Source organism: Orbicella faveolata, unplaced genomic scaffold (assembly GCF_042242905.1).
Source record: "Orbicella faveolata isolate gen_17 unplaced genomic scaffold, um_ofav_v1 contig_14, whole genome shotgun sequence".
In the NCBI taxonomy this organism is placed as follows: domain Eukaryota; kingdom Metazoa; phylum Cnidaria; class Anthozoa; order Scleractinia; family Merulinidae; genus Orbicella; species Orbicella faveolata.
This window is the reverse complement of record NW_028301541.1, coordinates 21,682,240-21,708,081: the sequence shown is the minus strand read 5'-3', so window position 1 is coordinate 21,708,081 and position 25,842 is coordinate 21,682,240. Positions and strand designations below refer to the sequence as shown.

General features: G+C 40.3%; 3 protein-coding genes and 1 pseudogene across 5 annotated transcripts in view; 1 reads left to right on the top strand and 3 right to left on the bottom strand.

Moving 5' to 3' along the window:
* LOC110062153 (protein patched homolog 1-like) overlaps positions 1-4,081 on the bottom strand; it is a 29,498-nt gene extending 25,417 nt beyond the window's left edge. The window contains exon 1 of the mRNA XM_089287086.1: positions 3,882-4,081. Within this exon, the coding sequence (XP_089143212.1) occupies positions 3,882-3,956 (75 nt within the window). The 5' untranslated portion in view covers positions 3,957-4,081. The remainder of the gene's footprint in view (positions 1-3,881) is intronic.
* An 8,564-nt stretch (positions 4,082-12,645) lies between these two features.
* LOC110062196 (uncharacterized) lies at positions 12,646-24,333 on the bottom strand. 3 transcript variants are annotated; one of them, XM_089287085.1, is made up of 7 exons: positions 24,207-24,333; positions 17,575-17,612; positions 17,033-17,145; positions 15,577-15,773; positions 14,799-14,907; positions 14,329-14,476; positions 12,646-13,693 (listed from the first exon to the last, which is right to left on the bottom strand). In XM_089287085.1, the coding sequence occupies exons 1-7, from the start codon at positions 24,247-24,249 to the stop codon at positions 13,481-13,483; spliced, it is 861 nt and encodes a 286-aa protein (XP_089143211.1). In that variant the 5' UTR covers positions 24,250-24,333; the 3' UTR covers positions 12,646-13,480. The 3 variants fall into 3 exon arrangements, with proteins under 3 accessions (XP_089143211.1, XP_020624726.2, XP_020624725.2); XM_020769067.2 differs by lacking the exon at positions 24,207-24,333 and adding an exon at positions 18,351-18,528; XM_020769066.2 differs by lacking the exon at positions 24,207-24,333 and adding an exon at positions 17,965-18,336.
* LOC149114508 (uncharacterized) lies at positions 18,974-21,096 on the top strand. Its single transcript, XM_089287083.1, has 2 exons — positions 18,974-19,045; positions 19,129-21,096. The coding sequence occupies exon 2, from the start codon at positions 19,362-19,364 to the stop codon at positions 20,484-20,486; it is 1,125 nt and encodes a 374-aa protein (XP_089143209.1). The 5' UTR covers positions 18,974-19,045; positions 19,129-19,361; the 3' UTR covers positions 20,487-21,096.
* Positions 20,371-22,726, bottom strand: LOC149114507 (uncharacterized; annotated as a pseudogene).
* Positions 24,334-25,842: the final 1,509 nt, after the last annotated feature.

Here is a 25,842-nt window from a genome sequence, read left to right as displayed (position 1 = left end):
CGGGTTTTATCACCCTAGCTATTTTTAGCCAAACCCGGTGCAAGCTGCTAGACTCGTTAAAAGTGGACCAGAGAGCAATTTCCTTTGTCATAATTGGGAATGAACGGACCACAACAATGCCATTGTTTTGACCTGTTCAGTTCTCTTCGTACTCGCCTCCTCAATACAACAATTACAAAAAAGAGTGTTTTTCATCGCTTCACATATTTGAAATTCATGTCATCATTTCTACGCATTCCGGATTCTAAATCGGCTCGTATTACTCGGCTACTTTATTCGCTCGCAAACAACTTATTGTAGGCCAAAGTCACGATTTTAAGGCGCAAATTATCAAGGTATTCAAAGCTTTTAAATTTTTGTACACACGATGTCTGAACGCCCGCAAAACGTTATCGCGCTCCAGGGTCTCGACCTGAAATTAAAAATTCTGGCTCCCACGACTTTATTGCCCCAGGGCTAAAATTAAAAAGCTGGCTCCCACGACTTTATTGCCCCAGGGCTTCAAGAAACAAGACCAATTAAACAGAGATAGTAATGTTCGAAAACAGAAACACTTTGGTTTCAGGGCTAACCAAGCAAATTCGACGGGGGTACAGGGCTCTAAGTTGCCGCCCCCTCCCCTCCCCCCTTCCGCCTTTCGAGCCCTTATTAAATAATTTTTCATAATGAAAATAAGATTGTTTAGTTTTCTTCGTGTTTTTATGTTTTTATTGTCATGTCTATAGTTAATATCAGAAGCTGACGCTCGCAGTAAGTATTTCTTTGCTCTAGTCTCCGTCTTTTCTCTCCTGGGCGACACCGAAAAAAGTTCAAAAGGCCAGGAAAAAATAAACAATTCGCTGACAAAAGGAACGCAAAATTCAAATGTTAACAACTTTAAGCCGTGTTGGTGCGCTCATGTTGTAGTGGCGTTTTTTTTTTGTTTTTGTTTTTTTTTTTTTAGAGGAGGAAAAGGGGTGGGCATTGAACGGCTAACACGAATAGTCATCTAAGCGGTTAAATTTCTCGTTATGTTGATAACATCATTTCTTTAAGGACAGTGACGGAATTTACCGCCCTCTTGAAGGTTTTTCAAGATGCAATAATGTGTGTCTCGCCTAGTAAAAGGGCCGTTAGTGCGAGACAAAAAAATTCCATCCATTCAACCCTGGCCTTGCTTCGCTGATTAGCAATATAAACCCTTTGAAAGACAATTATATCTTCATCCAATTTGACGATAAGTGAAATATTTCCTCATTTTGCGGTTGGTATTTCAGTTTTATAATTAAGCCAATTTTGAAACCGTACAGCGCTTTGATATTTGTTTAAGATATCATAAATTACGTTTTGTGTATTTCCAGTGTGACACTTTGATCAGATGTACGTGTCTCTCCAAGGAATGCATTTTGAAGCACGACCGCTGAAACAGAGTGCCGCGTTACCGGTATTATTTAAATTTTGTCCCACTAAAAGAAGTTAATGGACGATTCTGTAATTTAGAATTGTACAGAAATGCGCCAGTGCTATAAAGACATCAAATTGATTGTTTAAAATAGCACAAATCAGTTTAATCGTTTAGTGATCTCACAACGCGCGCCAGACGGATTTTGTGCTTTAGTACCCTCTCAAACACGGAGAATTCTGACGCCAGGAAAGATTTTACACTGATTAAGATATTTAAAACAGGTAGAGCATCATAACGCGTGTAAGGTAGGTCACAATCAGTGTAAAATATTTCAAAAACTAAAAGTTTTGCTTTCACGGTATAAATAATTAATTTTTCAACATCAGGAAGGGAAAAAAATAGAAAAATGTCAGATCAGGTCCTCTACAGAAATTTGGCGCAAAACCCCGGGGGAGGACACAGTCGGAAAATGTGGGTGGGAGGGTGCGGTGCCCTTGTTGAAGCCCTGAACCTTCTTCGACCAAAATACAAGCTATTTTTCCCAACTATAACACCCTTTTAACATTTCTGACCAGACGACACTTCACCCGGCAAGGGAGGATTAAAATATGCAGTGAAAAATGCTTTCTAAATTCCAAACAAGTATGCACAGACTATAACCTTTTTCAGATTTGACCCAAACATTCTGAAAATTCGCACCATAGTTCAGACCAGATTGCGCTTCTCGAGGAATGAAGAAAAGTAAAAAAAATAATTGCTTTCGTAAACAATATGCAATTCCCGATGAGAGTGTAAAAACCGTATCCTAACCCTGGCCAAAATGATCCGGTAATTCAAATTACACCAAAGTGGTTCAAGACCCATGTATTACGTGTAGGAAACGGAGCGAATCGAGGTTTGTACGTGTGATGAGAATGAGAATCGAACATTCAGTTTTTTGTTTTGTTTTGGACTATGTTCACAGACCATGCTGAAGAATTTTCTGATCCAATTGAGAAAGCAGAAGCAATTACTTTTTTCTAGTTTTCTTTATATAGTTTGTTTCTTTCGTAAACAATATGCAATTCCAGATAAGAGCGTAGAAACTGTACTGTAACCCCGTCAGACTAAAATGGTCCCACAATTCAAATTACACCAAAATGGTTCAAGACCCTTGTCTTAAAAGCGAATTGCAATTCATGGTATGTGTACATTCATTTCATTTAAGAATACATTCACAGACCATGCTGAAAAATTTTGTGATCAAATTCGAAAGATGAGCTGTGAAAGCAAAAGCAATCACTTTTTTTAAAAATTTCTTCATATCGGAACACTTTCCTTGAACATCTATTGACTTTGGCTGAGAACTTAGTCAGTTGGTGAAATTTTTTTTTTTTTTTTTTCATGGCCAGGAATCATATCAGGTTTAATAACAAACTGTAAATATTTCTACAACACATTTTCACGGGGATTATAATAAATCACGTAACATCGGATGCTACTCTGATCCAGTAAACTATGTTTATCTCGCCGAAAATTTAAAGGTCAATTGTAGAAAGTGAAACTAAAACCCTCACTTTTGTAACTATTGAAACTTGCCCTCCTGGCCTTTAAGTATTGCTGCCGAGATTGTTAGACAATAGTGCCGTTTTGTTCGCAAAAAAAACAAAATTTCTACACAATTTTAAGCTGAAGACGCGAAGCCAAAAACCAGGAAAGTTGGGATTTTTAACCACCCGTGAACCCGATCGTTTGCGTGCGAGAAAAAACCGCATGTGTTATCGTCACGCGAGAACACGCGGGAATGTGATGTCATTTACACGCAAGTTCGGTGACTTCCGCCAGGTTTCCGCCGTTCTTCGTTTCTTACTCTAAAATGTCTTCGGAATCTGGCCATCTTGATCGTTTCGCGCTAAGGCTTTTTATATCGCGCAAAGGAAGACAGCTTACGTTTTTACCAAAGACACATCATTAAAATGATTGATTTTTCGTTCTTTTCTCAGTGTAAACCATCTTCATAATTACTTTCTAAATTTTTCTACAGCTGCGGTTCTTGGACGAAGAAGAATAAAATGACCTGTCTCTAAATGCTTGATGTAGCTTTACAAGAGCTTGCCAAAATGAAAGTTAATTGCGTTCTCAAATAGTAGTGCTATTAAAGCTGTTTCCATCAACCAGATGACGGATTCATTTTGGACCAAAACTCAGCGTTGAAAACTATAAGATTTACCGGATGACTGTTCAAGGGTCAAGGCAGGAGTATCATAAACCAATGGCGTGTAATGAAGTCATCGGACTCCCTTGCCTATCATTTTTGAGAATCTCCTACGTTCTAAAACCTTGAAGACAGGATTGAGAATACATTCAACGGCGAAAGTAGATCGTTTCTGCATCATTTCTGATGACATGTTCGAAAGCGTGTGCCTGAAATGGACACAACTCATTTCCGCCTGTCCCACCAAACGCGCTGATTTATATGCTCAATCCTGTTTCTTTATCTGATGTCCTCTGTTATTACCTTTGTCTGTGCTTGCTTTGTCTGATCCGATCTCCTATCTGCCGTCGATCTGACATTAAATTTGATTCGTAACATGGTATTCCGCCAAGTCGTCCCGCAACTGCGAGTGTGTGTTCAGCAACCTCGTGACAACTCATTGAATGCTCACCCGGCAGTGTCGATCGCTGAAATCAGGAACGAACTGTTTGCCCGCTAATCGATCATGTATCAGGTTTGTGCGTTCTTCGAGTTTCTGCCCATTGTTTATATCACTCTTCAGTTAAGCAAGCAATGCGGCATTAAGGTCACGGTTCAAGAGCGATAAGGGAACCAAGATCAGCCTTCGGTCAATAAAAACCCATATTTTTCCTCCCGTGTGCAGATACAATGTAAAATTATGTATCGTTAAAAATTGTCAGCTTCACTGCCATTTTGTCGGTTGGGTTGACAAATGCGTTTTTTAAGCCGGGTGGGGACATACCATTCCTCTGTCTGGAAAAGTGTCAGCCTCGACCCTCGTTACCAACATGGAGTGATTTTCAGGATTTTCTAAAGAAAGTAATGCCTTTTAACTGAAGACTCAATTCCATAAAAGGGTTCAGCCATTATGTCTATTAGTCCGGTGAGGGGAGGGTGGGGGGGGAGCTGCTGGTAGAGAAGGAATAGAGCGAGACTAGTCATAAATTGTGTGCTCTTGCGACTTATTTCCAAAAAAAATTAATGACATAAAAAAAAAAAAAAAAAAAAAAAGCGCAGAGAAATCTTGTAAGCTCTACAAAGGGCAACTGTCCTCTTGTAACGCACTGTACAATATCCTGTCGTCTTTAACACCATAATTAATGGGTTTATTTTTTCATATAACAAGGGATTCCCCTTTGACCACACTTGCGGACGTACCCCTAAAGTTAACACTAATCTGGCTTTACTAGGTAAATGTTTTTCCATTGAAAAGTAAGCAAAACTCAAACACGCAGTGTTTTCTTTTCTTTTACTTTTTTCAAGCTATACGAGCCGGAGAGAACTCACGGTTCGCTACAATGACGAGTTCCAGATATCTTGTATCTGCTGCTAGTATATCAATAGTACTCCTTTCTCGCTCATTCCAGACAACTCTAAGACAACTGCAATGCGCCTCACGTAAGATCATTGTCCTAAACGACACTCTTCTCTGATGAAGCTTTCGAAATGTGGACTTCAGTAACGAACTGAGAAAAGATAATGAAATTTAAGGCAATGCCTAACTCTACGTGGCCTGCAGAGCAGGCCACACTCTCTAGCTATTCGCCTGTTCTGCAGGCTAAACTCCACGAATCGCGCCATGCTGTTATAACCTGTTTTTCAGGTGTGGCCGGCTCAAAGGAACTTGTTTTTACAAGTTTCATCAGTACAACTAATGACTGTTGTTGCAGTACAGGTAATTAATTTCTGAAAAAAATTCCCGCCTTTTGCGAGGCGTTTTACACTAGAGCGAGCAAACCAGCTGGACCGGTTTACCAACCTGCCTGCTTAATCGACCACCTCTGGGGAACGGCCAACACTCGGAGTACATTAGCAACTGGATAAAGAGAAAGGTATCTTCATAGCCAACTGAGGAAGCCCTGGACAAGTTTTTCGTCAAAAACCCAGCGGAAAACATTTTAAGCCGAACTGCGGAAAACAAATAAACAGGCCCTTGGGATATTATAGACAATTAATTAAGTAGTTTGACGTTTGTAATCAAATTAATCAAGAATAGGTTACACTCGAAAATGATACGCATTCAGAGACGTTGAACTGGTCGGTATTTTGACTTTGAAACTTGAGAACCAGTTTACATTACCGGATATAGGTTTAATCAACCTCTAACACTGAAGAAATTAGGTGTTTTTTTGAAAGTGTATTTCTGACCAAAGTGCATTTCTGACCAAATTTGTGATTTTCCACTTCATGTGCAAAACCTTATCTCAAAAGCCTGTTGAGTTTGTAAAACATAAGAAAAGTCACAGACTTGCTTCACGTACAGTGCTGTAATTCCGTGCAAAATCGATCGGCATTTCCAATATTATACCCGAAGGCAATATCGTGTACTTATTTGGACAAGAAATAATCAATTAACAGTCCTATATCAGTTTTATCAACTCACGTACATGTTCTCTCCAAGCCCCCCTACCAAGATATCCGCCTTTTTAAATTGGAAATGTTTTCCCCGTGTTTAGCAACGCCCGGCTACTGAGAATCGTAAAATTTACTCTTGTTTCGAAAGTGCTTCACTCCTAATTGTGTTGAGAAACGTTGCGGTATAGTGTGCTTAGATCTAGATGTAGTTTGTTGTGTCTCAGAGCCCTTGGCGGGGGGTTCTAAACCAGGATAAGTCAGGTTCTCCGTGAATAAATCAATTGCCTTAGGGTACAGAAATAATGTTTAAAATCGGTTGTTTAATGCGCGTCCTGAACAGGATAGCCTTGACCTCAGAGCTCCAGGCTCCCCCTCCCCTATCCACCCACTTCCTTCTTCGCCTTAGTTCTCGTGTGCTCGTCAGCTCCTCTCCCAGGGCTTTCTCATTAGAAATTGGAAGGAGCAGAAAAGCGCTGCTCAATTACTAGCCAGTCTCGCTGGAGTCTTTCTGGATCACGGAAATTTAGCGATTTGTAGTTTGGTTGGGCATCGGAGGAAAAGTGTTTGCCGCTCAGATTTCCTAGAGGAGAGAAAAGCATACAGTGGTCTTCCCAGGAGCGGGAAGAATTAATTGCATGCAGGATTAATTATCCACGCGCATTAACGACATTGCGTCAGTGGCTGTTTGTGGTCACAAATGGAAACACTTGGGTTAATCCCAGCACAGAATAAGATATTTATCTTGTTCTGCAACCAGGAAGCGATTAATTCCTAAATTTATCTGTATTGTTTTGCTAACAAATTCATCCGGAAGCAAGACATGGGATTAAGGAGACTGCCCACCCTAGATGAAAAGTCTCGGAAAACATCAAAACGACCAATATTCTTCTTCTCAGTTTTTTTCGTCAGCTATCATCACAATGGGGCAAAGTAGCGTAAAAAGAGGTAGTATTTAATATCACTTAAAAAAACATAGTTTTGTCATACTTACAGTGAGCAGACATGAGATATACCTTTCTAACTGTGTGTTTTACTAATAATACAAGGGTTGTAGTTAGAAGAGGAGTTCAAGTTTTTTCGTCTCTTTTCCACGCATGCGCACTCTTTTCAATGGTTCAAAAAGTCGAACATGCCGGCAAGCATCGGCTTGTTCATTGCTGCGAATTACCAAAAGCACCTATAACCCCATAGTACTAAAAATGAGCTATTATGTACAGTACAAGAATTGCAAATGTACAGCTCTGTTCCTCTCCTTTAATTTAATTAATGTCGCTTATAGGCGCCAAGGGTCTTCGGCCTGAGGGCATTGTATAAGATTATGATGCTGTTATTTCCAGACTATATGGGGTCTGTCTTGGCTAGTCTAAGTAATTTTAGACCATTTTAACTTTCATGAACTTTGTTACCAGCTTCAAATGAAAAAGATTGCCTACAGGATCTACTTTTCGTGAAGTGAAGTTCAATGTTGAAGCGAATTCTCTTAGTTATGCAAAAGACTACTTTCATGGTGAAGAAAATCTTCAGGCAAAATTAAATATCCAGACGGCCTAATAAACCAAAAACCAAAACAAAAGTATGGTTTCTGAGAAAGATTGAGAGAATTATGTGATCAACAAGCGATGAACTTGAAAAGGTGTGCCTAAATTCTTCAAGATGCGTACGGTAGTTTATGAATATAGTTTTGCTTTCCAAATATATTCATTAGGCGTTTGACAAGCTCCAAGCAAGGTCAGTTTAAATTTTAGCCTTTGTAAAGTATAATTAATTTTTGTTAAAAAAAAGGGCCATTTGACTTTTCATTCGATATTATAGGTGTCTGCATTCCAGTTTAAAAGGTGGCCTGCTCGAAGTCCATAGTCTAAATAATTTCGTCTAGGTCCTTTCATTCAGTGGCGCGCGTGAGAAACAACCTTTTGGACAGTAAAGGTAACGGTTAAGTCTGCATGCAAACCAAGTGGCCCATCAGGCCAGAGCTTATCCCGGTTTCTGTAGCATGAGGCGACCAGGAGTATTTCTACCCCCCCCCCTCCCCCCTGGATGGGATGGTAGTCCATCGCAAGGTTACCCCCAGCATTAAATTCACCGGTGCTCATTTATACACCAGTGGGCCGGGTGAAGAGGAGCACTGTGAGAGTAAATTGTCTTGCCCAAGAACACATTAGTCCATATTCTAAATAATTTTGTCTCAAGGTTCAGTGGTGCGCGTGAGAAACAACCTTTAGCACAGTGTCAAAAACAAAACTGGAATTTTACGATGTCAGACGATAGCCAACTAGCCATGACAAGTGCATGATGTTGAAGTCTCCTGTCAATCATAACAACTCCATTTCAGTGTATAATTAATTAGCGGCCGGGATTGGGTAATAAACTATTGAAAACGAACTAAATCGTTCGTCAAATTCCCCGTTTCTCACTTTTCACCACCATGTTGACGGAGTTCTGTCTGATCTTGTGAAGCTCACCAACAAAGTAGCAGGCCTGGAGACGTGCCAAACAAAACATTTGGTGCCAAATTAAATGAGCCATTTTACCTCTTGAAAATCAATTGCCTTAAAAATACTACTTTTTAATTCTTTCTTCGCGTGTTCTCAGATTTGATCAAACAGTTACCAAGTGCTCCAGTTTTGAAGCACGTATAGATCTGTCCCAGAGTCAGGCATGGCAATATTGGCATGCTATACATAAAAAAATTAGAAGTCAAGCATTTTCCTAGCTTTGATATATGCATTTTATTTTGAAATAAAAATATGTAACGTAGATTCTTAATTTAGATACGTCATGGGAAGATTGCCAATTTTCACTTCGCTGATAAACCATTTAAGTGATGAACAACACGTCTTTTGAGTAACGTGCCACGATCATTTTGCACACAGACTTGCTGAACTGAATTAAAGGTTTGGGGAAAACAGGTCCTTTCATTAAGACGCTACAAACTTAACTTAAAAGCAAGTCATTACTGAAAATCAATTTAAAAGCACTTTGGCCCGCCCCGTTCCTGATAACCCTGGGAAAAGCTCACTAAGCGAGTCAAGGAGAGTCAGTCTAGAGGAAAATTTTCCATCCGCAGCGAACCACTTACTAAAGAAAGGAACTTTCAAAATTTGTTTTTCCTCAGTTATCTCGATCTCAGCTCCGTCGGGCGATAATTTTAATGCCTTTTCGGCACGCGTGAGTCTCAAATCTTGTCTGCAAAGTAAACATATCACGCCCAACTCGATGTGACCATTCGACACTCCGGAGCTGTTTTCGATTCCATCTTTGGTCGGTACCACTTTGTTCCTTTGTGAACGGTTGAGCCTTGAGCAACATTCCACGAATATATATAAGCGTTTCAGCAACTCGGGTTTCATCGGCGAACTATTGATCGTAAACATGCCCGCCTGATCGGACATAACCCTGTCGCTATTTTAGGGCTTCAAGTTGTGGTTACGCTTTAGTTAATGAGTTTTTCATATCGTTGCAAGCTGTGATCCTAGCAAGACTCTCAAGGTTTACCTCTTCTCTTCCCCCATAGTTTTTCTGTGCGAAAGATATTTCCTTAGCCAGATCTTGGAAGGAACCTACATACGGCATTATGTTACCATTTCGTCTACTGCGGCATATCAAGGGAGGCAATGTCATATAAGACGTTTCGGACAAAAAAGTAACCGCACCATTGTAAAAGCATGAAGAGTATAACCAAATTTGAGCAGCAGGCGTTGAGGTCACGAAGACTTCTAACCCACCACGGAGCGGATTTAACTTAAGCCATTTACAAGAATAGTGGCAATAAAATTTCGAACCTAATATCTTGGTTCAAGAATTTGTTGAATTTTTGTCTGTAAGGTTATGTTGAACTCCGGGAGGGAGAGGTACTCCCTTTTTTGGGCTATATAGGTATGTGCGGCCCCAAAGAGATGGTTTTTGCACTCTAGTCATGAATTGGGTATATTTCTTAGAAGAAGCTACTCTTTCATCGTTGTCGATCAAGACCGTCAACAAAAGCCCTTCATAACTTATGTTTAAGGCAACTGTGCCAGCCACAACGGTTATAAATAGGGTATCGAATTTTTGGTCTGGTCATAAATAGGGTAGCAAAAATCGCACACTTTGGTCATAAATAGGGTAAGGGTTTTGGCCGCACTCCCCCACCCAACTTTCCGGGGAGTACCTCCCCCCCGTGTTGACCTCTGTGGTTTTCCGGGATTACCTCCAACATAGTTATGAAAAATTACCTCTCATCTCAACCGAGTTCTAGACATATTTTTGCAACCTCAAAATTAGGTTCTTAATCTGACCTGCTTACTAAGAAAAATGGACACTAATGTTCAAAACAAGTCGAAAACAAAACGTGTGCGTGATAAATGCAGATTGTGAAAAATAGCTGAATCCCTTTGGGATCGAAATTTTTCCCATATTGCGGGCTACCGCGGCTTCGGCCTTTTCTCCTCAGATCCGATTGTTATCTTAGAGCTGTGAGAAACTACTAGCAAATCGCCAAAGTAGGGCACTTAAACCAGAGGGCCTTTCAATCGAAGTGAGAAACGATCTATAAAAAGCTCTCATGTTTTCTTCGTGTTGCGGTTTTCGTGTCAAATGTGTTTCGTGTCACGTGTTTCGTGTTGCGCGTCTTGTTGCGACTTTTAGGTACCCTTTGTTACTTGTCGCCTTTCTTTGTGGTATTTCAACTTGGAAAATTTTGTGAGCTGAAAAATAATATCGAGTTTCTCAACTCGCATGAAAACAAGAACACACTATCGCTGAATCTCTTCTAATAGACACGGCAAAAAAGAGAGGTTTCCCGCGACCCCGAGGTACCAGTCCCCCAACTCTCCTTTCTTCCCGTCCTATATGCTTGCTCAGGAACTGGACTAGAGGTATAAGTAAGACTACAAGGGTATAGCTACTACCCTAGGTGGAATGCTAGTCCATTGATGGTTACACCAAAGAATTTTGTTAGGGGTCCCCAATAGCTTGTCGATACCCATAGACGAGAAACCAAAATACGTTGTTATACCTTCCAACTTAAATACGTTTTCCGATTGGAGAAGAGCGTGTCACCTGTCTTGGGTCAAAACTCACTAATTCCCTAGGGCGAACAAAACTCACTGACTCCCTAGGGAAACAACAACTTGAACTTTTCGATTAGCAAGATATATAAATAAGATATGCATACATCTTTACGTGATCAGGTCGTGTTCCTTGAAACCGCGGCAAATTTTGTGAGCCAGCCGGGCCGGCGTCAAGCGAACGATTTCTTTGCAGTTTTTTTCTTTTTTTATTTGGGAGGTATAACATAACACTTAATGACTGGTCCCGCAGGAAATAGTGAGTTTTGTTTCCCCTCGACCCCCTTGAGAGACTCGGGAAACAAAACTCACTGTTTCCCTTGAGGCCAGTCATTAAGTGCCTATTGTTCGCTACTAACACAAAATTTCCGGAAATTTCAATTCGGTCTAGAATGTAAATGGCAAGACAATTTTGTCTCGACCAACCAGAAATATTCCGAAATAAATGGAGCGTCGTGAAATGTAGCCCAAAATTTCCAACCAAAATATCGGAATGCAATTCTTCATCAGTTCCAGCCGCCATCTTGGAATTATGATGAGGATGAACTCATCCCAGGCTCTCTCGGTAAATTGGGGGTTGTTGATTAGGAAATCCGGACGCAAGTTACCACCAGGGAGTTCTGCTTACCATTTGCACAAACTGTTTACAAGCCAATTTCTTCGTGTAAATAGTAAACAACCACAATGGCCAGGCCATGACTCGCGCCACGCCTCTCAAACCACCTACAACTTCAGCCCGACTTTAATAATGCCCACAGTGCGCGCATCTCAGGACGAGACACCCAAGGGAACGTGTTGAGGTGATGTCAAGCGGGAACAAATCCCCCCCTCCATGCGTACGCATAGAATGCCTCTTGCAGGGGCAGCACACGAAACGGAGTGAGGCATAAAAATGTGTTATAGCAGGGACAGTTTGCAAAAGCAGTGCACAGGATGCGACATTGAAAACTGAGGTCAATTTGTCGCAGCTTCATGACACACGAATTTCAAACCGGCTAAATACACGAGCATTTTCGCAAGATAACTGCTCCCCGCTTCATTTCCCGGCAACATGTCACCTGGTGTGTGCCGACCTTTGAACTTGGTAGCCGCCGACATCATTTTACAAAATTCTCGAGCTTTCCTGATCCCTGACAAAAAAAATTGCGTGATGTAGCAGCTCTCGTTCACATGAAAGGCTTGCTACCCTTTGAGAGAACAATACAACAAACAACAGAAACAATGCCCCTAACCCTAAAACAATAATAGCTGCTAACAATGAAGAGAATTACAAGCTTACGAGAGCAGCTACACTTCTGAAAAAATTACCATTTCCCTGACTAAATGAATACAGAATTTCCGATATAGTAGCGGCCTCCTGGCTTACTTTCCACCCATTTACCTAATATCGATACGCTTTCAGCGTTTTCAACATTGAGATCAGTCACAGTGACCCAAAATATTTCTTCCAACCTTTCATCAGCAATGTTATGATTTCAATTAGCCCTGACTTTTTTTCAAAAAATTTCCATTCCCTGACTTTAATTTCCTCTGACCGTGAAGACGTTTTCCCCTGACCATTTTCTGACTTGTGATAACCCTGTTTCGATTTCTGATGCATGAATCTCTTAAAACTATTGCTCCCTGCAACTCAGTAGTTCGCCTGCAATTTTACCAATGAATTTATTTCAAGACCATCAAACTATTAAGACATGAAACTATTACAAAAAATATTTTAATTATTCCATTATATTAAAAGTAGTAAAAAAAACATTTTAAAATTGACTACAGATCAAATCTGCGTGGTTTAACAAAACGTTTTTTCTTTTCTTTCTGGCTCCACGCATTGATATATTTAAAAGGGCTTTGTAAGTCTTTTTTAATTAGCTCTTATTAACCGAGCAGGTCTGTATGGGAGAATCTTGACCGAGATCGTGAGTACAGACCGAACGCAGTGAGCGCTGTACACACGACCGAGGTCAAGATTCTCCCATACAGACCGACTAAGCTCAGTTAATAAGATGTTTATTATATGGTAAACAAGAACAATTAAATTCGTTTAATGTAACTGGTTTGTACTAGCTGACATTTTGCTTGCGAACGGCGATGAGCCGAACTTCATTTTGCCAAAGTTTGCTCGCCCCCTTCACTTTTTTTCTCGTCAGGCTTTTTGGCACTTCATAAATATATATTGTTAGAACAAAATAGTCAATATTTTTGCGTTTTGGTTTGCAACTTTTTCACCACAAAATGTAACCGGTCTGTATTCCGGTCTAGATGGGAAAATCTAGACCGCTTTCAATATCGATTTCAGCCAATTAAATTCGTGAATTCGGTAGTTCCCAGTCCTTGTGAGACACAGCCATATAATAAATAGCACATACAACACTACCCAGAGAGTTTCTCATCGTACACTAAAGTGGACCAATACATGTTGGTATATTTAATAGTGTGTGATAGACTTTTTCCACCCACTTGAGGCCAAAGTTATTAAAATTTTCATACAATTTGCGAAATTGCTGGTTTGGTCGCAATAACACGACATCCCCCGGTGAGTCCCTTTACGAACAACATCTTTACCGTTGAATAAAAATATCCCAAGGAGTCGAACGCATCTTGTCCCAGCACCCGTACATGACGTTCCTTCTGCTGGTTGAATTCCAGATGCCTTTGCTCAACGAACGAAGTCCAAGTCTCTGTTAAATCTTCAAACTGAAAACAAACAATGCGCACAATAATCCATCTGCCAAGAATAATATACGATCAGGCAAATCAGGCAACTTCCGCAAAAAATAATAATAATATAAACAAGAAAAAAACCCAAAATAAACCCAATCCTAACTTTTCCCACCTTTGTTACTGATTGCCTGTTTTCCCGCGCTTGGCAGTGATCGTCCGTTTTCCTGCGCTTGGTACCGGCTAAATGTTTTCCCGCGCTTTGCACGGATTGCATGTTCTTGCTTTTAGTTCTGATTGGTTCACTGAGTTAGCTGCATTTGTTGTGATTGGTCAGGCGTTGCAACTTTAAAAATCTAGTTGTCCATACATTTAAAAGCTGTCAATCATGAGTTTTCCGCGCTTGACACAAACTGCATATTTTCCCGCGCTTTGCAGGGTTTGGTTAACATGGTTTCACTTCGAGTCCTCGCGGATTCATTGCCTTGAGTTAAAGTGTTTTCTTCTGTCTTTTAAAAAGCTCTCGTTAATAAAAGAAACTTGCCGAGACAGTATTGAAAGTGTAGGGAAACCCGACGATGTGACGCTGCGAAAATGTAGCAATGCGAAGGTGCGATTAAAAAATGTGTGCTTTAGTGAAATGTTTCGTTTGTAGAGTATCACTGACAAACCTGAATATCAGTAAATCCAGCCGCCTTAAGCTGGCTAATGTACACGTCCTTCTCAGGCAAATTACTCATGTACGCGTCTTCTTCATAAATTCTTATTTGTTCATCAGTTAAGATGACACCTGGTTTCTGAAAAAAATCTTCAATATACCTGGAAAAAAGATAGAAAACTAGAAATTATTGATTACAAGGAATAGAGGAAGGGAAAGAAGCAAGGAGAGGGAGGGAGGGTGGGTGGGAAGGGAAAGTGGGGGCAAGAAAGGGAGGGAGGGAGGGTGGGTGGAGAGGAAGAGTGGGGTGAGGGAGGGGGACACAAGGAGTGGGGAAGGGAGAAAAAAAGTGTTTGCAGGAAAAGAAGCAGCAGGAATAGCTTTTCCCAACGGAAATTGCCCCTCCTAAAGGGAAAATACCTCAGAGAGATACTTGCAAAAATCTCAGCTTTTTTGTTATCTCAAATACTGTTCAGGACCTACATTTTCCCGCCAGGCTTCAAGCTGTGGAAACAGCGTTCAAATAAGCTCTTCTTGTCCGAGATGTGTAGAAATACCAACCAAGATACAATGAAATCAAAAGATCCAGCACCTGAAAGTACATTTCAAAAATACATTTCAACTAAAATGTGCATTAGGGACTGGGGGACCATTTTAAAGTTGTAGGGGCTGCGCTAAAAATCTGGCCAAGACAAGCAATAGCGATCAGTGTTCTGCCATTTATCATGTATTTGCACACCATTATCTATGTAATCTGGTGCTCTAAAAGACAACCCAAGCAAAAAAGTGGTAGGACTGGTGGGATATAGCCCTTTCAACCTCTCCTCCTCTGTGGTCTCTATGCACTGACAGAAAATTGTTCAGTTCAGAAGATCACATATTCAATTTTGCACATACACGTAGAGAACTGATTTTCGATTAAGAAGCTAAGGACTAGGGTGACAGGACACTTAATCCGGTTGAGGAGGGCAAAAGACTGACTGAATAACTTTCTGGCAGTTTCTACGGGTGTATGTCCATAGAGTGATTTTCACTTGAGTGTCAAAAGTATGTTGCATTTGGTTTAGTTTTGTATCACCATGCTTCAGTGATTGGCTCAAAAAGCTGGTGTCACTTTGTCATCTAATCAGTAAAACCACAACCAATCATGATTCGCTCACGCTCATAATTTTCCCTTGCTTATGTGTCAGCTCAAATGTATGTTCTTTGAATTTGATTTTTAGGTTAACTTTTACAATACAACAAACTGTTATGAACTTACCTAAGTCTAATTGAAGAAAATCCCCTGCTATATGTGTCAACCTATTCTGCAGGTTACATCTCTTTGTCAGGTTTTCACCTTCCTTGTGAATATCCTCCTGGAGCTCAAGGGCAGTGACTGAGCAGTTTGTTGTGTGAACCAAGTGACGTGCTGGCCCTCCAAACCCTGAACCCACATCAAGAATCTTGTGGGATGAGCTATTAGAAGCATACAGAAAAACAAAGAAAATGAAATATCCACTGGGCAAGTATGCCAGATGACAAACTTGCCCTCACAAAATTTTACTTGCTTGTTCAGTGGGGAAGTATGGGGACTGAACAACATGTAAATGGAAAGTTTACTTTTCTATTATTTTCATGTGACCAGTCTTGCAGAACACCATGTCTGTAGTTTCAGCGGTTGGTGTTGTGGACTCGGCGGACACAGAAAATCCATGTGCAAATGAAAATCAAGGCCTATATTCGACTGCCATGAAGGCTGAAAGGAATGCTTTCGCTCTTCCTGCTCGTATTTGGATTGTTTTTCCGATGTTTTAACATTACTAAATGCCATATCCTGATCAAAACAGTTGATGGGATCGCGCTGCATTATTTTGCGGTTGCAGATGCAATTCAAAGCATCAGCGGTTGACAAAGAAAGCTGCAAATCTTTCTCAGCTTTCTAACAGTTCAAATGGATGACAGGTGGTTAGAATGCAGGGAACTCTTAAGAAAATTTAAGAAATGATATTTTCTTGGTAGAGTCAAATGTAACTTGTCCGCTGGACAAGTTTCCGCATTGTTTGGTCGTCTGTACAATTTTTTGGTTGTCTCGGAAAACCAGACAATTGCGAATATGGATCCCTGTCAGTAATAATTATTTTTACTATACAGACATGAGTGTTTTCACTGGAAAATACACCACTCCTAACATTCATACAAAACCAAATCCGGGAGTCACGTGGCGTATTTTCTATATTCTCAATAGTGAAGATATCACTGATATCTTGTTTGACCCTTATTAGAAATGTTCGGTAATCTGCAGAAATTTTCGGAAAATGTTTGGAAATGTTTGTTTGGCCTTCAAACAATTTTTGGAGAATCTTCAGAAATTGGTTGGAAGTCTAACTGGTTTGTACAAGCTGGCATTTTGCTGCGAACGGCAATGAGCTGAACTTAAATCTGTTTAAGTAGTCCTGTTTACCTCTTATTTGTCCTCAGGCTTTTTGAAACTTCCATAAATTGTTTTTAGAAGAAAATAGTTAAAATCTTTTATATTTTAGTTTGCAACTTTTTCATCGCAAACTGAATGGGTCTAGAAGGTTCTACATGCCTGTATATTTAGATGGGAAAATCTAGACTGCGGTTTTAACGATTTCAGCCAATCAAATCAATGAATTCAGTAGTTCCCAGTCTTTTAATATGCAACACAGCCATATCATATATGTGCCTTTTTCAATACAGACCATGATACTTACCTTATCCCTAAGAGGCCAACAGCTTCATCAACAGCCTTTGTACCATAATAGTGCATCTGATCCACCTTACTGACAACATCTACAGTCAAGGGGTCCCCTGGTTTGTACCCGAGCTGCAGGTAGGTAGGTATTCTTTATTCATCACAGTATCGATTCACATAACATGCTATTTCATCGTGCCATGCAGGGATCGAACACCATAGTTTTGTTCATGAGAGGATAACAAAATATTAATTTTCAAGAGCTTAAAATTCTAAGGAGATTGCTGGGAATCAGAAAGCACGAAAACTCTCTTGTGAGGCCTTTAGCTAAAATGTGCACATAACCATGCAACATAACGTAAATAGCTTAAAAAGCACAAGGATGATGTATGTAACACATTTCAATATAGAAGCGAACTCTGATTTACAAGTGGTGTTAACCACAGGAAATTTTGAAGGGAATCAACAAAATGTACCAGAATCTTGTTTTGTAGGTATTGGTTGAACACATGACTGCCATAAGGGTCCCCCCCCCCCCCCCCCACCTCCTGCGGTACATACCTCTTGTAATTCTCTATTTACTCTCTCAATGTGACTATCTATGAAATAATAAATTAAACAAATTGGTACATCAATGATTACTACATGTCAAACTTGTTATAATTAATGCAAATTATGTTGCTCAAACATGTGAAATGATTATTTTGAGTAAGATTTAATACTCAGTTCTTTCAATCATTATGGCACACACCGACAATGACAAACTGGTCAGTGTAAAACACAGACTGCAGACTGTCCACTGGGTAAAATGCAGACTGAAGGTAAAATGCAGACTGGAGACTGTAGACTTTTTAACTGAGTCGGGTTGCCATTTCAATCATTAAGAGCTATAACTGTAAATAGGCTAACATGAGCATTATTCAGGCTAACCAGTGTGATATTCAGGCTAACCTGAGTGATATGCAGGCTAACTGGAGTGATATTCAGTCTTCAGAACCAGTTGAGTGATAATCAGGCTAACCCGAGTGCATACTTTTCCTGTGTTTAGCCTGAATAACCCTGTTCACGATTAGCACTCAATAATGGGGAAAAAAAGAACTTAATGACTGACTCCAAGGGAAACAGTGGGTTTTGTTTCCCCGATACTCTCAATGTTCTCCAAGGCAAAGCCGAGGGGAACATTGAGGTCGAGGGGAAACAAAACTCACTGTTTCCCTTGGGGTCAGTCATTAAGTGTTTTGTCCTATCTTCCGACTCAAAAATAGGAAACTGCAAAAAACTTATTTGTTTGACATCAGCTGGCACAACAAATTTGTCGTGGTTTCAAGATAGATGACCTGATCATGTGTGAGTCAAAAGTTCAAGTTGTTGTTTCCCTGAGGAGTTAGCAAGTTTTGTTTGCCCTGGGGAGTTAGTGAGTTTTGACCCACGACACGTGACACGTCCTCCAATCAGAAAGCGTCTTTGAGTTGGGAGGTATAACAACACAATACACCGATTGCAAATATGGCGACGATGGCACCAAAGCGAGGCTATTCGGTAGCAACCGTTGCTAAGGGCCGATCGCGTTTGTTTTCAAATATTAGTTTCCCGTCTATTAGAGTTTCTTAAGGCCGATTCCCAGTGTTTCTCTCTTCTGAGTTGAGAAATTTGAAAAAAATCCGATCAAAGTAAGGCAATTCTTTACTTTCAAAGAGTTTACAGTTTAGAAATTACGCATTGAATCCTGTTTTGTCGCGCTAGTGGCAAACGCTCGATTTCGTTGAAACGGTTGCGTACTGAATACGTTCAGTATATAAACACAAGAGTTCTTTTTCAATTCTTTGCATTCGAGGCTTCATTAGAGCTTTAAAGTTGAAAGCCGCGTTCTTCAATATCTAAAATTTGGGCTGAATAAGTGTTTTTCCAGCGTTAGAACATGCCTGATAACTGTTGCGTGCCACTGTGTTGTAAGAGTGGATATCGAGTAGGGCCGGACGGAGAAAAGATCACATACCACAGCCTTCCAACGACTGATCCAGAAAGGCTTAAGGTATTTTTTCGATCTCTATTGATTTGATACACTTGCTGTTACATAAATTGTGGTAATTTTGTTTCACGTGTCTTATTTCATAGACTTGGCTTGTAAAGATTAAACGAGATGTATCCACAACATTCCAGATCACGAAGCGAACTAAGATCTGCTTATCTGCTCGTTGCATTTCAAGCCAACTGATTTTCGGAAAGGCTTAACAGGTCGCCGAGTTTTAAAACATGATGCCGTTCCCTCAATTTTTCAATGGTCTGCACCATTTTCTAAGAGGAAATCACCATGTAAGCGGTCACAACCTCCATCTTCATCGGCTGAAATGCCATCCTTCAGTAGCGTGAGTGAAGCAGACAGCGATACTTCCGCTCCGGATGAAATCGACAATTTACGCGCACACATTGCGAAGTTAGAACAACAGGTCAATTCACTTAAGCTCGAAAATAAACAACTTTTGAAGAACGTCGACGAATTTCTCGAAAGCCAGTTTGGCATAGCACGATTTAAAGACTCGGACTCTGATATCAATTTTTACACGGGATTTCCTAATTTCCAAACCCTTCTGGCTTGCTACAATTTCTTAAACCCAGGTGAGAATGGTTCTAACATTGTTTATGTTAACAGTGCGAAGGAGGACCTAGAGTTTTCATCATCAATTAATGCAGATGGCTTTTTGGGAAATAAACCCGGCCCACGTCGAAAACTTAGTACCCTGGACGAATTTTTCCTGGTGCTTGCGAGAATGAGACTTGGGTTATTTGAACTTGATTTAGCCCACAGATTCAGGATACATGTTTCTACAGTAAACAGGATTTGTATTTCCTGGATCAATTTTTTGTACTTAAAATTTGGCTTCCTTAACATCTGGCCAAACAGAGAGGCAATAGATAAAGCAATGCCCCAGTCATTCAGGGATAAGTATCCAAAGACAAGGATCATTATTGATGGAACAGAGATCAAATGTCAGACCCCTTCTTCCCTAGTTTTACACAGTGAAACCTATTCTTTGTACAAGAGCCATACAACATTTAAAAGTCTGATTGGCATCGCACCCAGTGGCCACATAACATTTATTTCCCAACTCTATGCAGGAAGTATTTCAGACAGGGAGCTCACAGTAAGGTCAGGGTTACTCAACTTGCCTTTTGATCAAGGTGATGTGGTGATGGCTGACAAGGGGTTTACCATTTCTGACCTGCTTGAACCTATTGGTGTTGGCCTGAATATCCCCCCATTTCTTGGTTTGCGAAGTCAACAGACCCCTTCAGAAGTTATTGCCACCCAAGAAATAGCTTCAGAAAGAATTCATCTGGAAAGAGCTATAAACAAAGTGAAAAACTTTCACATTTTTAATCAAGTCATTCCATTGTCTTTAGCTGGTAGTCTAAATCAAATGTGGACTGTTTGTGCCATGCTTACCAACATGCAAAATCCCATTATTACTTAGCCATCACTTTTAACATTGGTATATACCACACAAGTGAATAGTGCTTTTCACATGCGCTGATTGGTTCACTGCGGTGATTAACAAAGTACTATATACCTCTGAGCAACTAAAGAGAAACAAACTGTCTTTGCATGTCGCTGTGTTTACCAAAAGTGATGTTTTGGTCTAGTAGTTATTCAACTTGTGTGATATACACTAAAGCACTGATTATTCACCTCAGTTTCAGTGAATGTGGTAGATATTTACCTCGCTGCTTTGCAGCTCGGTAAATATCCACCACTGTTCACCTCCACTTCAGTAAATAATTGTTAATTAACAAAACTATTTTGAGTAACGACAAAAAGAAAACTGGAAAAAAACCTTGTAAATTATGTTAATGTGTGATTTCAGAAAATATAAATACCCACTCCATTGATTTTAGGGAAGTCAGTTGGCAGGGGTGGGGAGAGGGAGGAAAAGGCTCAAAAGCCAAAATATTTTATTTTTCAAGTGAAAGTGACAATTCCAGAGAATTTCAGGGCAAGGGGTTTTACCCAAAAAGCCTTCTATGGGGAGGTATCATGTTTTCTGGAACAACACAATAAATAATTGGTGGCTTATTACAGTGCAATTACTAGGTTTCGTGTAAAAAGTTTAACATGATAATTTCTACTTAATTTCCACTGATACTACTTGATGATGTTGCCACAACATTAACTGTGCCAGCTGTGCTTGCAGAACACGCTTCAGCTGGCAGTGCCTTGAAGGCCCCCTGAAAGGTGTAGGTGACAAAGTCACACCACTTTGCCCTTGTTATCCCCATCTGCCCTTGGACCTGACAGTAGTATTTGTGGTTTTCCTTTAAAACCGGGAAATCATCTTTCATTTCCAAATGAAATTGACCATCACCAGCACATGCTGTCTCGGGTGTGACATTTCTATGTTTGTAGGGACATTTAATTTCAAGGATCCCATATGGGTTGTCCTCTGTCACATCAATAACTTTTGCATCTGGTGAGCATCCAAGGAACGGAAAAGCAGGGTTTACCACAAATCCCGATGGAAATGTTTTTACAGGATGCCCACTGTGCTTTAAATAGTTCTCATATTGCTCTAGGGCTTTACTTTCATACTCAATCCCATGTTTCAAGGGTTCAGGTAAATTTCTCGAGTTGCTAGAGGTATTTCCATCTCCAACAAGGCCCTTGAGAAAAGCATTACTGACAGATTTTCAACTTAAAATGTCTCCAAATGTCGAAGCTGTCAATCTGGGTCTCCTTTCACTCCCATCAACTGTTATTTCACTGTGACTGTGTCTCAGATTCGAGTGAATTAGCATCCTGTTCACTGATTCTTAGAGAATCATAAAATTGCTGATGTTCTGAAGTGCATTGTGTGACAATAAACAGGGGAAGATATAAAGATACTGGGAATGAACGATAATTTGTGATAGGTACAGTGTTGCTGTTACATTGCTTAGACAAATCAACATTGCATGTAACTTTGAAATTTCCTTCAGTGGGTGCCATTTGATAGCTAAGATATCCTCCCAAGGGTGCAGGCCCAGCTCTAGCGGGTACACTTTTACCCCCAGTATCCATGTACAAACTGAACCCAAAGTTGTTGTTGATGTTTTGAAAATGGGCTTTGCAACTTTCAATCTCTATGTCACTTGGGGCTGCCTTAACTGCAGGATACAGTGAACAGGCAATACCAGGTGAGGACTGTACAGAAGTGCTTCCTGATGCTGTTGTGCCTAGTTTGGGTTTTTTAAAGACCATATTCATCAATGGTTCTGATGAGATGCTCTTTCCTCTAGGTTTGTGCCACTGCTGGGGAAGGGAGGTGCACACCAAATCATCTGGGACTGATTTAGTTTTAGTCAAGTAATAGTGCGAAACAAGATACATTAGGCCTACCGCATGATTACAAAACCCAAGAGATCCAGCCACACAGGTGCACGATGATGCCAGGACATCAAAAGGTTGTTCAGTAGAAATTGCTAACTTGATTTTATGTGGAGATTCACTTTTCCGAAGGCTTCGATAACAACGGGCCCTGAAGTAAAAGGTTTTGCTTTCTCTGTGATGCTTGACTAAAACATTACGGAGATACCCTTCAATAAAAAAATTGACACCACGCTCAAACGGTTTCATGACCATGTAGTCAGGGGAATGCTGAATATTTTTACCAGAGTTTCTAATATACTTGATAATAGAATTGAAAGTGAAGGGGGGAAGGTCGTTCAGCATTTTGTCCATATCGTTCCCTTAGGGACAGAACCGAAATGTTTCTTCGTTCTCTCTAACAAGATCTGAATTACTCTTGCTGATTTGAAAAGGTGAAACAGCTTTCGCTTGATCGCCACTATCGTTTTCCCGATCGCCTGTTGCCACGGCAAGGGAATTTTTTAAGACTTCTTTTACTCTACAAAAGGAAGTGAATAAAGGACGCTTAACTTAAACTAGTAATCAGACGGACAGAGACAATGAAACGAACGTAAAATAAATGAGTTGAAAATTTATTGATTATCAACAGTCTCAATAATGCTTACTTTGCGACTAGCTGTGCCTTCACTTTTAATCCTTTGAGGCTCACATTTCTGCTGCGAAGAAGCTCTTTAAGTTCGTTTACATGTAAGTTCTCCACTGGTCTCTCCATGCTTATTTAGGAAACAAAAAACATACAGTAAAAGTCAATGAGACATTTCAATAAACATCGCCATTGTGTTGTCGCCGCGAACTCAAATATGCATAACAATACAAATGCAAACGCTGCTTTTATAATAGCACTGACCTTTACAACTCCTCTCAGATGTAACTTGGTAATATTTCTTCGAATATCTCTTTCAGAATGGGATTTTCTTTCCGTGTAGAAGCTGTAAAGATTTCTAAAACGTTTATAAATCGACTCGCCTTTGCAAAGAAAACACAGAGCTGAGCCGCCTTAGCAACGGTTACCACCGAAAAGCCTCGCTTTGGTGCGATTGTCGCCATATTTGCAATCGGAGTATATGTGTACTTAAAAAGTCTGTAGTCTGCGGGCTGCATTTTACCCTCAGACTCCATTTTACCCTCAGACTCCATTTTACCCTCAGTCTGCATTTTACCCCTGGTCTATACTCAGCAGTCTGCGTTTTACACTGATCGACTGAAAAACACATCAAACCAACATGGATATGTAAGAGTTGACATCATGAGTGGCCACAGAAGACTCTGCCCAAGGGCCAAAAAAAATGAGAACGTTCAAAAGTTAATGCAATGAAGAGAACAGGTTCGTATCTAGTAACAGTACAATGTACAAACGTTGCACCTTATTAACACTTACTCGGAAACGATCAATGAACTAATGAGGTCATTTTCCACACAGAACGTGAAAAATTATATGGCCTTTAACCAAGATTCTTGAAGGCAACGCTAGAAGCTCGCTAGCTACTCGGGTAGCTAGTGTTGTTTCGTATATTAAACATAAACTGGTGTAACATTTGCAGTCTACATATATTTGCAGATTTTTTTAACAAGTCCTATTCCATTTCCATTATCAGCTATAATCGAAAGCTAACTGTAACCAGGCAAACCTGAGCGCTATTTCGGCCTGAAATATCTGAAGTCCGAAGTCTGCAAAAACGCGGAATTAAACGACCCGAAGGGTTGCAAATTATCCAGCTGATCCAAATGATCTCACAGGGTTTTACCACACGTAACATTGACCAAGGGTTTATTAAGTAAGTCTTCAACTTACATAGCTTCATGGACTTGATTTCCTTGGCGTTGGAGGAGTCCATTTTACGAATTTTTACACAGCGAACGGCTCTTCCACGTTCTCAATCCGGTCTAAGAACTTTGTACCAAACCTCTTTCTCCCAGTGTCTCTCTTCTCAGGCGCCCGCCCGTGGGGAGCCCTGTGGGGCCATTGTGTTTTTTGTGGTGGCCATTTTCAATTTTAAATAGGCGTTCAGTTAGTGCGAGGTCTGCGACGGAGGCCTCTGTATCAAGGAGAGTTTGCAAGATTTCTTTGCAGAGAGGAACTTAATAAAGTATTAAGTCATTCATGTTCTCACCTGCTGTCTGTCTACTAGTGTAGCTAATAGACCTTATCACGGTTTTGAAAGCCACCTTGACCGGGGTAGACCACAGTAGGGTTAGAAACTGCAGTGTTTGTATGGGAATCCGATGGCATAGAGCGATTGTGCAGGTGTCTGGAAAACCCGAATAGCGCATAGCGAATAGTCGCGAATAGCAAACAGCGAATAGTCGCGAATAGCGAATAGCGAATGATACGAATAGTGCGAATAGTCTCAAATAGTGTGAATAGTGGCGACAAATCTGGAACAGTCGCGAATAGTGGCAAATAGTTGCAAATCGTAGCAAATAGGGTACCCAGTATCTCGCAGTCAACCTCGCAGCAACGTAGGATGGGATTTCCCCGCTAAAAAGTACAGACGCTTATCAGGATAAAAGGTGTTTCTAAACGTAATTTCTTTTGTTTTAACCGCTGCAAAGGCGTAAATACGTCTTTATTAGGTTATCCTTGTGTTTTCTGTTTTCTTAATGTCGGCGATGGACAATTCCTAGTCTGAGTCCGGAGAAGAAAAGGTAATAAATTCACTGAAATTCTGTTGCTTATTTGGATAATTAATTAACGCGGAATATTAGATCTAAAGCGGTGACCATTGACGACTATTCGTCACTGTTCGCCACTTTTTGCGACTGTTCGCACTATTCGAGACTATTCGCACTATTCGGGACTATTCGTTATTTGCTATTCGCGACTATTCGCTATTCGCTATTCGGGTTTTCCAGGCACCCCGATTGTGCTTCTAAAATGCTGGAAAGTTGCTCACTTCAATGCTAAAAGTTGCTAAAAAGTTGCCAAAAATCCAAAAAGTTGCTGCCTAAATTTCTTGATATTTCATGATATAAACGTTATTTTTCTTTATTTACAATAACCGCTTACATCGGTCCACAGATAAATGAGAGATAAATCGTTTTTTTTTTTTTTTTAAAAATACACACCTAAAAGTGGCTTGAAGCTTAACTTTAAAGGAGCTACGTCACGGTTTGCGCATATTGAAAAGTTTAGCCTCAATTTTTCAAATTCGTTGTTTGTAATCCGTGTTAATCTTCTCCATCCTTAGCCATCCTTGTTCCTTTATGGTTTATCATTATCTCTTTGGTGTTTTTCTATCTTATTACACTGTTATTTTCAGGTCTCCTACCATTTAAAGGTATTTTGTATATGGCCAAAATAGCTCAAAATACCGTGACTGAGCTCCTTTAAACAGTTGCTCGCAAAAATGAACGAACCAGTGGGCCCGCGAAACGTTGTCAAGTGACAAGTTATCTGTCCAAACTTCCAAAGATTGATAAACATCCAA